The sequence below is a fragment of the Halichoerus grypus genome, chromosome 8 (assembly GCF_964656455.1).
Source record: "Halichoerus grypus chromosome 8, mHalGry1.hap1.1, whole genome shotgun sequence".
In the NCBI taxonomy this organism is placed as follows: domain Eukaryota; kingdom Metazoa; phylum Chordata; class Mammalia; order Carnivora; family Phocidae; genus Halichoerus; species Halichoerus grypus.
In genome coordinates, this window is record NC_135719.1 from 26,007,763 (window position 1) to 26,020,836 (window position 13,074).

General features: G+C 48.8%; 2 protein-coding genes across 2 annotated transcripts in view; both read left to right on the forward strand.

Moving 5' to 3' along the window:
• ALDH1A3 (aldehyde dehydrogenase 1 family member A3) overlaps positions 1 to 10,205 on the forward strand; it is a 37,854-nt gene extending 27,649 nt beyond the window's left edge. The window contains exons 11-13 of the mRNA XM_036092897.2: positions 843 to 1,000; positions 1,833 to 1,907; positions 8,329 to 10,205. Coding sequence (XP_035948790.1) covers positions 843 to 1,000; positions 1,833 to 1,907; positions 8,329 to 8,401 — 306 coding nt within the window. The 3' untranslated portion in view covers positions 8,402 to 10,205. The remainder of the gene's footprint in view (positions 1 to 842; positions 1,001 to 1,832; positions 1,908 to 8,328) is intronic.
• A 2,680-nt stretch (positions 10,206 to 12,885) lies between these two features.
• LRRK1 (leucine rich repeat kinase 1) overlaps positions 12,886 to 13,074 on the forward strand; it is a 119,333-nt gene continuing 119,144 nt past the window's right edge. Inside the window, exon 1 of the mRNA XM_036092889.2 lies at positions 12,886 to 13,041. The gene's annotated coding sequence lies outside the window, so the exon portion shown is untranslated. The remainder of the gene's footprint in view (positions 13,042 to 13,074) is intronic.

The following is a 13,074-nucleotide window of genomic DNA, read 5'->3' on the forward strand; positions in this document are numbered from 1 at the left end:
TGCCACCAGTGGGTTATACCAATGGATTCACGGCCCAAGGCTGCCTTCACGGCCCCTAGACTGAACTGAAACGACCGGTGTGTTCATTCAAAGAACACATCGTGGCTGGAATTCTCTTTGAAGTTTTCCATCAGGAGCATCCTTGAAAATGGTGGAAATTGAGGAGACCCCCATAAGAGTGGGATTCTAACTTTGTCTTTCAATCTCACCGTTAATCCGGATGGACACTTGTTCCCACCTAGGGTCCCGGGTGGTTGGACCCTGGGCTGTGGTCTTTTGGGACTCGAGAGAAAGTGAATCACTGCTGAGTACTTCCTGTGTGGGTATTTTATAGACTTTCTCCTAGAGACTTTTATGGGGTATTTATTTTTGTTTTACATAGCCAGGAACAGTGTCTCCCTCCCTCCCTCCCCTGGGAGTTATTAGGGAGACAGTTTATGGCATCCTCGTTGATGGAAAACGTCCCACCAAGAGGTCGGGGCACACGGTCCTACAGCTGTGCCCCTCAAACACCCTCAGCAATAACTTTCCAAGGAAAACTTGCAAAGTTTTGTCTTGTGTGCACGTCAGAGGGCTGGGGCTTCTCAGAAGCCCTGATGACACTAAGAGAGAGAAGCCTGAAACGTGCTTTCAGTTGGTATTTTAAGTTTGGTTTAATCGTAATCCTTCCCTTCAGATGTCAACCGTCGAGTAGCTCAAAAGATCTCTGGAGGTTCTTTTGTCCCCAGTCCTCATTCCTCACGCGTGTGAGCACTCTGGGTAAAACGAAGTCGGTGCTCGCTCAGAGCGGACGCCCCTCCTTCGGACGCACCTCTCACTGCCCTTCTTGCAATTCTTCGTAGATTTTTGGACCGGTGCAGCCAATACTAAAGTTCAAAACTATCGAAGAAGTGATAAAAAGGGCAAATAGCCTTGAATATGGACTCACGGCAGCCGTGTTCACAAAAAACCTCGACAAAGCCCTGAAGCTGGCTTCTGCCTTGGAGTCCGGAACTGTCTGGTGAGTGGCAGATGCGTGTGTTTCGGCTCTCCTGAGCTGCTGGCTTGTAGCCTCATGGCCCTTCTACGGACAGCTTCCAGTCACATCATCTGTGCCGAGGCTGCCTTAGAGCTGTGCTCCGTCCTCATGACCACCTCTGAGATAAGCACCATCGTTGTGTCTATTTTACAGGGGAGGACATGGGGACACAGAGAGACTGGGTGATTGGCTTAGGGTCACACAGCTAGTACGTGGCAGAGCAGAGCCCAGAGCCAGCCAGCCAGCTCTGGTACCCCTGCTCCTGACCAGAGAGTTGTGCTGCCCCTTGGACTCCACTCCCTCCACCTTTATTTTTTATTCTGACTCTAAAAGCAGTGCCTGGTCTTGTTCAAAGTGAGGACCCAAGTCCCTGCTTCACCAGGCGTCCTGCAGATGACATTATCCTCCCTGGAAAGATGATAATGCTGATAAATATAAATCGGGGCTCAGAGAGGCTGAGTAGCAAGCCCAGAGTCCTTAGAGCCAAGAAGCAGGAGAGCTTTGAGGTCAGGTCTGGCGCATTTCAAAGCTAAATCTTATTCCCCAGTGCCGCAGATTCCCTCTCCTTTCTTCTCACCTTGACATTCCCTCCTATCCCAGCGAAAAGTTTTATGCTTAGGAATATTCAAATTTTAGCTTCTGGTGGGAAGAATTAGAAGGCAGAAGTTGAAAACGCGCTATTTCCATTATTAAAACTTTGACGAAAAGTCATTCTCTAGGCAACGGTCTGCTTCAAGCCCCTGCGAGCCGGGACACCCATGATCCGGGTGGGTCTTCCCCAGGTAATCGTGAGCATCTGTCGTTCTTCCTCTAGGATCAACTGCTATAATGCCATCTACGCACAAGCACCCTTTGGTGGCTTTAAAATGTCAGGAAACGGCAGAGAACTGTAAGTATCTGTTAACGCATGCCTGCCGGCAGGTGAACAAAACACACACTACATTCGCAGGGGGGGCGGGGGGGGGCATTCACGCCAGTCCACTGACCTTGCCCCGTGCCCCTGTGTGTCAGGCCAGATCGGCCATGTCAGGAAGGCGGGTGGCCCTTTCCCTCTGGGGCTGCGATGGATCCCTCTCAGCCCTGTCTCCCTCCCGCCTTCCCACTCCTGCCGCCCTCCACCCTCATCCTCACACCACGCTCCTTCCGGCCCCAGGACCAACTTCTAGCCTCAGCTTCCGTGTCCTCCCCAGCAGCTACCACACATGGGGGTGTTCAGTAGACACTTGGCACAGGCTCCCCACATGAGGACAGGGGCGGAACTGGAAAAGTGCACTTTTTGCCAGACTCACACAAACCCCAGCCCTCAGCAAGGAAAATGGGCTCTCTCCCAGGTCGGGCTCTGGCCCTGGCTGCCCCACTAGCAGAGGCTCTATGGACAGACTCAGGGCTACTCTGACTCCTTCTCGGTGCCTCCTTGGGAGACATACTGCCATGTCCTCTGTGGCCCCATCAAATCCACCGCGTACTCCTAAAAGGTTGCTTTCTATCTTGCCCGCTGGGAAGATGAACTCCATAGGCGTAGACTCATGGACAGGCCTTCTTGTGTCTGGCCCAAGATAAAAGGTCCAGGCACAGAGCTGGACAGAGCGTTCCGGGAGTGGACACACTGTAGTTTCCAGCTGGACGAGGCCTTCTCTCCCACGTCCTTCTTGGTGGTGCTTGGCGTTTTATTAGCCTTTGTGGCAAACAGCTTGTGGGATCCATCTTCCCAGGAGGACCATCTGTGACAACTGCAGACTGCTCCTGGAACATCTCAGAGGGCCCCGAGCTCTTACTCTTAGTTAAACAGTTTGTGTTATTTATATACAAATGCATTACCTCGTTCTTGTTTGTATGTCGTCCAGTGGGAGCACTCAGATGCTTCCCCTCGGCTTGGGCAGCTCCCCTTCCAGATTCTTCATAAAGATGTTATGAGAGGGCTGGCTTCCCTCCCTGAACAAATGCTTTTGACCCATCTCCACGGAACTGGGGTCCCTTCCCCCATCTTGGTCTTTCTTTCTAATCCATTCCTGAGTCATGGCAAATACGCTAGAAACATCTGAACATCTGAGTAAAATATGTCCATTGGTGTCCCTCTAATTCCTATGACTCGTTTCCCTTTCAGGGAACCTCAGTAAATTCTCAGCCATGAAAACCTTTTGCAGAAATCATGTTTCATCCCCAGATGGCTTGTTTGTGTTCTGTTCTAGGAGCCTCTGCTTCATTTTCTTTTTACATCCTCCTGCTTGAGAGAGACATGAGGCCTGGGCTGGGGTCACCTGGGTCCCTGTCAGAGCCTCCCCACAGCTGTAGTACTCATGACCACTGGCACGTGCTGGGCACAGACCCTGCCAGGCTCTGTATGAGCACTTTGCATGTGTCCATTCATGCCACGCTCACGACAGTCCACGAGACGGTGTCTTACTTTGTTCTGCTTGCTATATCAGAATACCACAGACGGGGTGGCTTGAACAAGACACTGTTCCTCACAATTCTGGAGGCTGGAAGCCTGAGGTCGAGGTGCCAGCAGATGTGGGGTCTGGCGAGGGCTCCCCTCCTAGTTCACAGAAGGCTGTTCTCACCATGTCCTCGCATGGTGGAGGGGCTGAGGGAGTTCTCTGGGGGTCTCCTTTATAAGGACACTTATCCTTTTCATGAGGGCTTCCAACTCTCCTAACCTAACCACTTCCCAAAGGCCTCGCCTCTTAATACCTTCCCATTGAGAGTTATAGGGCTTCAGTGCATGAATTTTTGGTGGACACAAACATTCGGTCCATTGTAGATGGCTACTACCACTAACTACCCTTGTTTCTGGGTGAGGAAACCCAGGGGTGCCCGGGAGGTTCCATGCCTTTCCCGGGTCACACTGCCAGTAAGTGACAGAGGTGGGGTTGAACCCTTGGACCCACCACACCACAACACCTTGCCCAACGGGGGTGTCACCTCTGTAAGCCACGTGGACTGAAGCCAGCCAGGGCATACATGGTCATTTGTCTCTCCTGATCAGCTGCCTTCAACCAGGCAGGTCATGACCGCTGGGGGGGGGGGACCCAGAACCCCACACGGTCCTCCTCCCAGAGGCCAGGCGTGGCCTCCTGCTACAACAAGAATTTTGGGCCCCACACAGACGGCCTCGGATGTCCAAGCTGCAGGAAGGGTGCTTGGGGCCCGCCTGACTTCCAGTGTGTACTGACTCACACCACCTATGGTTTATTGCTTTCCTCACCTGTGTCATTCTGTCTCCCTTCCCCCCGCCCTGACCGCCCTTCCAGGGCCTCAGCACGCCCACCTGGCGCAGAGCACAGCCTGGGTCTCATCCCCACAGCCGGGACTTTTTTCAATGTGTTTTTTGTTTTTTACCCTTGGCATATATTTCCCCAAAGCTTTTGATAAAGCACTTTAACATAATTCACAAGGAGCCTGGAAACTGACTTGAAAACCAATTTCCATTTTCACTGGTCTCTGATTAATGCCTTCACGTCGCATCCAGTTCTCCTTTTGTATGCTGGAGCACGGTGCGGGGGATTCCGTGGTTTTCCCCAGCCCAGGCCGCCTGGACCCGGCTGGCTCTCTGCCGCCCACCCACAGGCCCCTCCGGGGATCTGCTCCTGCGCACGTCTCGGGAGGAAGCCTCCAAGTTCTCTTCCTCCTGGACACTTGTCTTGCTGGTTTTGTGGTAACAACGACAACAAACAACAACAAAAATCCACACAATCCACACAAGATGTGCGGAAAGTGAGGCCTCCCTTCACGGATCCTCAATCCCGTTTGTTAGAGATAACCACTGTTCCATCACCCATTTTGTTCATTTGTTCACTTAGCCAATATTTAATGAGCACCTTTAGGGCACATGCTGGGTTCTGAGCCCAGAGCAGTGATCACCCCTCCCCCTTCCAACATTCTGGTGAGGTCGATTGGAGAAGGGCTGGGCTCATGGATGGCCTTGAGCGCCAAGACCGTCATGACTGGGCAAGAAACCCATTAGGAGACACCGCAGTGGGTCGAGTAAGAGCAGCAAGAACTTGAACTTTGGCAGTGATTGCAAGAATAGGAAGAATAGGTGATTCGTGTACTTCATCTTACAGGAATGGTTTAAGACTGGACTGTATTAGTTAATGGGCTAATTCGTCGAACATGCTTTCATCATTTGGTTTACTTTTCTTTAGGAAGTTGATAAACCATTAACTACCTTGAATTTTTAACAGCGCAACACTAGATGCTCACTTTTAGAATTACTGTGCATTTTCTTTGCATACAATGGATGTACATATGTGCATTCTTTTCTGTTTCAAATGAAATGGGAGCAAACTACTTTGTGGTCTTGAGAATGGGCTTTGGATATGCCTCTATTCTTTTTATTAAGGGTCTCCCGTGATGGACTTTTGTGTTATTTCCAAGGGCTTTTGCTATTACAAACCATGATTCTTCCTTGTGCATAAATCTTTATGCACTAGTGGGAGATTGTTTTCAGAATAAATTCCTAAAATTGGGTAATCTGCCGCATGAAAAATGAGCTCCCGCTCTTTTGGTTTGCAAGTCTTTTATTGTGAGGGTGTTGAGCATATTTTTCACACTTACCGGTAATCTGTGTTTGTTTTTCTGTGAACTGACTATTCATGCCCTTTGCTGATTTTTCCTTTTGATTGTGGGGTTTTTTTAATTGGTTTTTAAGAGCTCTTTGTATATGAAGGAATACGGCACTGTTTCTCACACAGTGTTGTGAATGTAATTTTTTTCTAGTTTCTCATTTGTTTTGGGGGGGTTTTGAAATGGATTTTCTGCTCTACAGAAGTTGAATTCACCATTCTGCATATGGCTTTTATATTTTGTGTTATGTTTAGAAAAGATTACAAAATACTTCACTCATTCTCACGGGTTCTTGAACTATTTGTTTTAGGGAACTACCAAAAAAAATCCCAGTGACATATTAATTAAGAGATAATAATATTACTTTCTACTCTTTATTTTTTACCTGTACACACAGCTCTATAATAAATCATCTCCAATCGTTATAACGACAAGGAGGTGATGGTACACCCATTTTATTTTATTTTATTTTATTTTTTTAATTTTTTTATTGTTATGTTAATCCCCATACATTACATCATTAGTTTTAGATATAGTGTTCCATGATTCATTGTTTGTGCATAACACCCAGTGCTCCATGCAGAACGTGCCCTCCTCAATACCCATCACCAGGCTAACCCATCCTCCCACCCCCCTCCCCTCTAGAACCCTCAGTTTGTTTTTCAGAGTCCATCGTCTCTCATGGTTCGTCTCCCCCTCCGATTTCCCCCCCTTCATTCTTCCCCTCCTGCTACCTTCTTCTTCTTTTTTTCTTTCTTAACATATATTGCATTATTTGTTTCAGAGGTACAGATCTGAGATTCAACAGTCTTGCACAATTCACAGTGCTTACCAGAGCACATACCCTCCCCAGTGTCCATCACCCAGTCACCCCATCCCTCCCACCCCACCCCCCACTCCAGCAACCCTCAATTTGTTTCCTGAGATTAAGAATTCCTCATATCAGTGAGGTCATATGATACATGTCTTTCTCTGTTTGACTTATTTCGCTCAGCATAATACCCTCCAGTTCTATCCACGTCATTGCAAATGGCAAGATCTCATTCCTTTTGATGGCTGCATAATATTCCATTGTATATATATACCACATCTTCTTTATCCATTCATCTGTTGATGGACATCTTGGCTCTTTCCACAGTTTGGCTATTGTGGACATTGCTGCTATAAACATCGGGGTGCACGTACCCTTTCGGGTCCCTACTTTTGTATCTTTGGGGTACACCCATTTTAAAGATCATGAGTTGGAGGCTTAGGGAAGGCTAAGGACCTGCCTACATAGGTCTAAGCCAGTGGTTCTCCAATTTGAGCTGTATCAGAATCCTCTGGCTTGTTAAAACACAGATTTCTGGGCCCCACCGCAATAGGTGTATTAGTTTTTTATAAAACAACATGAATGTATTACCTAATACAGTTCTGTAGGCTACAAATCTGACGGTCTCACTAAGTTGAAATCAAGGCATGCGCAGGGCTGCAGTCCTTTCTGGGGACTCCAGGGAGGGAATATGTTTCCTTGCCTTTTCCAGCTTCTAGAGGCTTCCCACATTCCTTGGCTGGTGGTCCCTTCCTCTATGCTCAAAGGCAACACTGTTCCAGCTCTCCGAACCTGCTTCTGTAGTCTAATTTCCCTCTGACTCTCTTCTTCTGCCTCCCTTTCACCCTCTTAAGGATCCTTGTGATACTTCGGGCCCATCCAGATAATCCAGAATAACCTCTGTATTTTAAAGCCAGTTAATTGGCAACTTTAATCCCATCTGCAACCTTAATCCCCCTTTGCCGTGTAACCTAACACCGGTTCGGAGGATTGACGAGGGGGCATTATTCTGTCAACCCCAGTACCTCAGGGGCAGGGTAGGGGGCCTGAGAATCTGCATTTTGTGCAAGGTCTGAGATGTTGCTGAGGCTCTGAGACCACACTTGAGAACCACGGACTGAAGGGATGCCATGGGACTCTGCAGACCCTCCAGTGGCCACCTCAATGTCTACCTCTTTTCCCCAACAAGGACACGTTTTTATTTACTTAACAGCAGAGCACGTGTTGTGGAGGCATTTATTTATTTATTTTTTTTTTCCCACGATATGGAGGCATTTAAACATACCCAGAGCCGTATCTCAGTTCTGGGAAGGGGAGCTGCCCTGAGGATGGCCCATGACACCTGAGAAGGGTCACCGGGCTCTGCAAGATGTAAAGAAGGGACAGATACCAAAGAGGCGAACTCAAAGGTCGTGGTCCCCCACTTGTGTCCGGTCTGTGCTAATGTCTGCCCCCCTCGCTGCTCTGGGCTGGCTTACTCCTTTTACAACTGGTCGCCAGCTGTGGGCTCTGAGGTCGACTCCAGGCCCTCCGTGTCCCTGTTCCTTGTGGATCCTCTGGCCACATCCCCTGCTCCCCTCCTTGTTCACCCACGTGGGCCCTCTTCTCACTCTCTACTCCCCACCCAGGGAATCCACCTCTTTTTTTCACCCCCCTCATCCCTTTCATCCATTAAAGGCAAACACTTAGTCCTTCTGAATATTTCCAAAGCATCACACATCAAAAAACTTGATATTTAAACTGAAGTTACTTAAATGCACTAACGGTGTGATGCTCCTGGCTATTCCCCTATTAAGTCATCACATTCTGACTCTTTGCACCGACTCCAAACTGCCCAACAGAGTAATTGACCAATCAAGCGTTAGACCACAGTTGGCAACGAAAGGCGAGGTGACATGCCCGTTTTACGTTCTCCTCTTTCCTGTGATCGCAGTGGTGAATATGCGCTGGCTGAATACACAGAAGTGAAAACTGTCACCATCAAACTCGATGACAAGAGCCCCTGAAGGAAAGGCGGGCTCCTTCCTCAAACCTTTGACAGCTGAATGTGGCAGATGGAACTTTGCCGAAGAACACCTGCATTTCCCGCCTCCCCGGGTTACTCTGCTCTGGAGACTTTAAATCTACTGGATTTGAAAGATTTCAGTTTTCCTCTCACACTCCTGTTTCATTGACCAATATGTTGTGTATGTGGCATTGCAGTCCTGCCTGGGGATGGAGCTAGGGGCCATTTCCGTTTTTCCCTTCCAACCAGGTCCCCCAGGGACAGTGAAGAGGCTCAGGGCAAGGCCAACAGGAAGTGGTATTTGAAGTGTCCAGCGGTCACTTAAAAATGTTTTGCCGACTCTGACTCCAATAAGAACTTGGAAAAACGCCCGGCTTGTTCTGCAAACAGGGCCCTGCACCTGTGGCCTCCTCGGGGTTACCTGCCCACAGAACAAGCCCCTCCTACCAGTTAGTGGGAAAGAAACAGGACTAAGTTCAAAACAAAACAAAAACAGGATTGTGAGGATCCAGTGTGGGGAGCTTTGGGGAAGCAAGTACCATGGAAAGGTACTGAAGGACTTGGGTGTGAAAGGGCGTGGGTCTTCAAGGACTGCTTCTTGACATTGACCACAGGACTCAGCTTAAAACCAAAACTCCTTTTGGAATATGACCGAATCAACGGCCAGCTTGCTTATCTAAAACTATGTCACGGTCTACCTTAATCAAGGCACTTTCTTAGGCAGAGAACATCCCTAGTGTTACCATCACTGCTGAGGACCCAGTACTCAGCATGACGACAGCATGGCAACCACGTTTTACAAACCAGAGCCATAATTCGCTTTTACAAATTATGAATTTCTACCACTTGCATTAATGGTTTATGATCAGCCTGTGTAGCTCTCTTTGTCTCCAGTTTGGTTATCTATTTTAGATTAGCAAAACATACGCAACTGGAAAGGCTGTTGTTTTAATACAGCTTGGTTTTTTAAAGTCCTATTTTGATGTTAATAATTAATTAACAAATAACACCCAGACTCCATGGAAGAACTGGGTCTCCTACTAAAATGGCCTGAGTACTGCACTAACATGTTGTGAATTTTTCTTTTCCTCTTTATATGTGCAAACGCTGTGCAATCCCAAGTTTTAAAGTGTTCCCCTGATCACGCTTTTAAAAAACAAAACCAAACGTAATTGCATTATTTGGATACTTTCATTGTTACTAACTAGTTACTTTTCTGATGGTGCTTATATTTGGGAATTAAATTATGTTTCTAGAATTAAATTGGGGGAGGGCAATAATAAAATAAACATCAAAACCAGTGTATGGATGAAAGAAAGTCCTACATGGAATGGGGTTGTCATTCTTGTCAGAAATAGGCAATATGCAATTCACCTTCTCTACATCAGTTAACACTTATCACTTAAACTGTCGGCTAAGTCAGGAGTTGACTTCATACACTGAATTTTCAGGATTTTATCTCAAGCAACTATAGACATTAACCTTGATAGTAATACATTAGAGGGTTCTTATTCTCTCATTGTACAATGCTGCCTTTAATATGAAATGCTACATTATTTATAACTGGTATAGTTAATGTATCTTTTTATAGTTGTAAGTAAACAGAGGTGGTATATTTAACCTTCTGTAATATACTGTATTTAGAAATGGAAATCTATATAGTATTAGATTTCACTTCTTTTAAGGTTTATTCCTGTGGTATGGTTTCAAAAGAACAATCTATTGGCCTCGGAATTCTGACCCCAAGTACAGATTGCGTCTGGCAATACAACAATGATAAAATAAAATCGGATATTTGACAAACATTACGTTTTTTCACTTAACGACAAAACTCGTTTTAATTCTGTGGCTGACCTTTCTTTCTCAGAGCTTCTGTACAAAATGGCTTGTAATAAAGCAGTATTGATAGCTGAGGATTCAAATTCAGCATTTAGTCTGAGCGTGAAACCCACTGGCATGGGTTTGTGGGTTGAGCAGGCAGGGAGCTCAGCCTCAGAGGCTCCGCATCTTAGTTGGTGAAGTGTAAGCTGTCACCTAAGCTGCCCGAGTGTTCTTTTACTAGTGAGCGGGTGAGTCCGGAAAATGGTGGGGAGGACTGCACAGGGTTTTAGGGAAAATATTGCATCCTGCTATTGTGTGCACACGTTTCCATTTTTGTCACAGGGATCTAGGTGTTTGGGTTTAGCCTACCTTAAGTTTCTAAGAAGCCTCAATCACCAAGCCGTGAGCGGACGCTGAGGTTGGATCAAGAACATCCCTTGTACTTGGTTAGGTTCATCGAGTTACACCTGTGTATTTGATGTTAATCATCCATGATCACTCTGACTATGGGGCAGCGAGGTGCCATCTTTTAAGAGAACACGTAAAGGAGGCTTGGATCAGATCTCTCTTAATGTATGCACTTATGTATGTATTCATTTATTTAGAAAACTTTCATTTCTCAATCTAAATGTGAGCAGAACATTCTAGGAAAATGGCCTTTTCCTTCAATTGGTTTACTCTCTGAAGGGATCCATTCTGGGGACACAGACTGGCTGTCATGTATGTGCATGTGCACGCGTGCACCTGTGTGCTTGTGGTGGAGGGGGGCACAGGACGTGGCCACATTCTCTAAAAGTGGACCTTTTTGAATGCCTTAGCTTTTCCCGATAATGGACAAAGAATTTTTACTGTCCTTGCTCCTACATATATCTGACTTGAGCTTAAACGTGGATGATAAGGGATTTTTTTATAAAGCGTCAGGGAAGAATGTCTGAGGAAACTAAGTTCCCAGCTGAAGAAATGACTAGAAGGCAGTGGGGGTGGGGTGAGAGGGTAGCAATCAGCCACTAGGCCTTCAGAAGGCAGAAATGTTAGGTTGAGGAGGTAGCTTCCAGTTGATTCCACCTTAGGAGGGGTCATTCCAACATGAGATGCTGAGAACCTGGGTACGTAGAGCAAAAGCTAGAGGACCACGGGTGGGGGAAGCCGGGGGGGGGGGGGCGAGTGGGGGGCAAGAAGCAGCAGGAAGACATCTTAACTGACCTGTAATAACCTTCCCATGCAAACCTGTGATTAACTAATGCCTAATGAATAGAGTTAAATGTTGGGATGTAACCAGCTCAAAACAGTCCACTCGGCTGTTTTTTTACATTGGAGACATTCCCTAGCCTATTCCCAAACTCATGTAAAAGGGAAGCTGAGTTGCCCCAGCCTCATCGGCCACAGGAGCTCCGGTGTCGGCCCGGGCACTGGGTGTGCTGTTCCTCACGGTGCCGCTAGATGGCGCGGCCGCGCTCCCTGGAGGCGCCGCGCCGCGATCGCCCCGCTCACTCAGCACTGCGACGCCACGCCCTGCAAATTATTAGGGACTTTTCGGTAGCAATCACACTGCTGCCTTTTGAGTACTGGAATTAGGGCCGAAGTATTGAGGACAGGATTGCAAAACCGCACCCACCCTTTTGCAAGGGCGTTCCGTGGCAGGAGAGCTGGAGGCCTCTTGGGAGCAAAGCAAAGCAAAGCCGCCCAGTGGTGCCCTTGCTGAGGGGCCACTGCTCAGAGCGCCCGCGAGGTCGTGCGGGGGTCGTGCGGGGGCCCTGCGTCTGCCGGGCCTTTGTGAAATGGCAGTGAGGGGGGTGGGCATTTGTCTCCGTCTTGCGCTAAATCTGGGGAAGTTCCAGTCCTAACATTACGTGAGAAGAGTCCAGTGCGCGGGTCCTGCCAGGCTGCAGAACCATCTGCTTTTTTCTGAGCAGGCTTCTCTTCTGGGGTTGGCACGTGGAGCCAGATCTGATGGCTGCCCGCGGCATGGACGTGCGTCCCTATGATCTGCCTTCGCATAATGGCCTCAATGGCGTGATGAACATACTTACATTAAGTCGAAACATGATCAATTGCCAACATTCCGCCCTGGGTTATTTACTCCCCCGCCCAAAACACCCCACACAATTTAAAATGATTCACCAAATAGTGACATTTCTCTATATACATCCATAATTAAATAACTTCATGTGACGGGAGGGGCACAGTTTGCAAAATACGAAAGCTTTAAAAATATCTGTTTCTATAGTGCCCTATACGGAATCGTACATAAATGAATATTCCCTGATTTTTAAATATTTACTGCGAGTCTACGCCTAATACGAGTCAGAGTTTAATCGTTGGATTTTGCCCGCCGAGCAGAGCCGAGGGGCAGTGAAAGCTGGGCTGAGCTGAGAACCGACCAATCTTGTCGCCGCGCCTGCCCCGCGGGGACAGAGCAGGGTACCCAAACCTGGAGGAGACCTCGCGCTACAAGGGCTCACGGGCCCCGGCTTCCCCGAGGCGGGAGCGGTGCATGTGGGCACCTCCGGCTTTCGGCTAGGGAAACTGAGGCGGGCCACCACAGGGATTCCCCGCCCCCTCCCCGCGCCCGTCGCGGGCCGGAGCAGCCGCGGCCGATCCTCGCCCTGCGCGCTCTCCGCGCCTCCCGCCCGCGGGCCGCAGGATTGAGGAAGTGCGTCTGGGCCCGGCCCGGCCCCGGCGCGCGCGGCCGGAGGCGCAGGGGGCGGAGGGCAGGGGGACGGCCAGGCCCCGGCCCGCTGGTGTCCGCCGCGCCCGGCCCCGCGCGCCCAGCCCCGCGTCCCGGGCCCTGCCCCGCCGCCGACGCCGCCGCCGCCGCAGGTAAGCGCCCGTCCGGTCCGGCCCGCGCCCCGC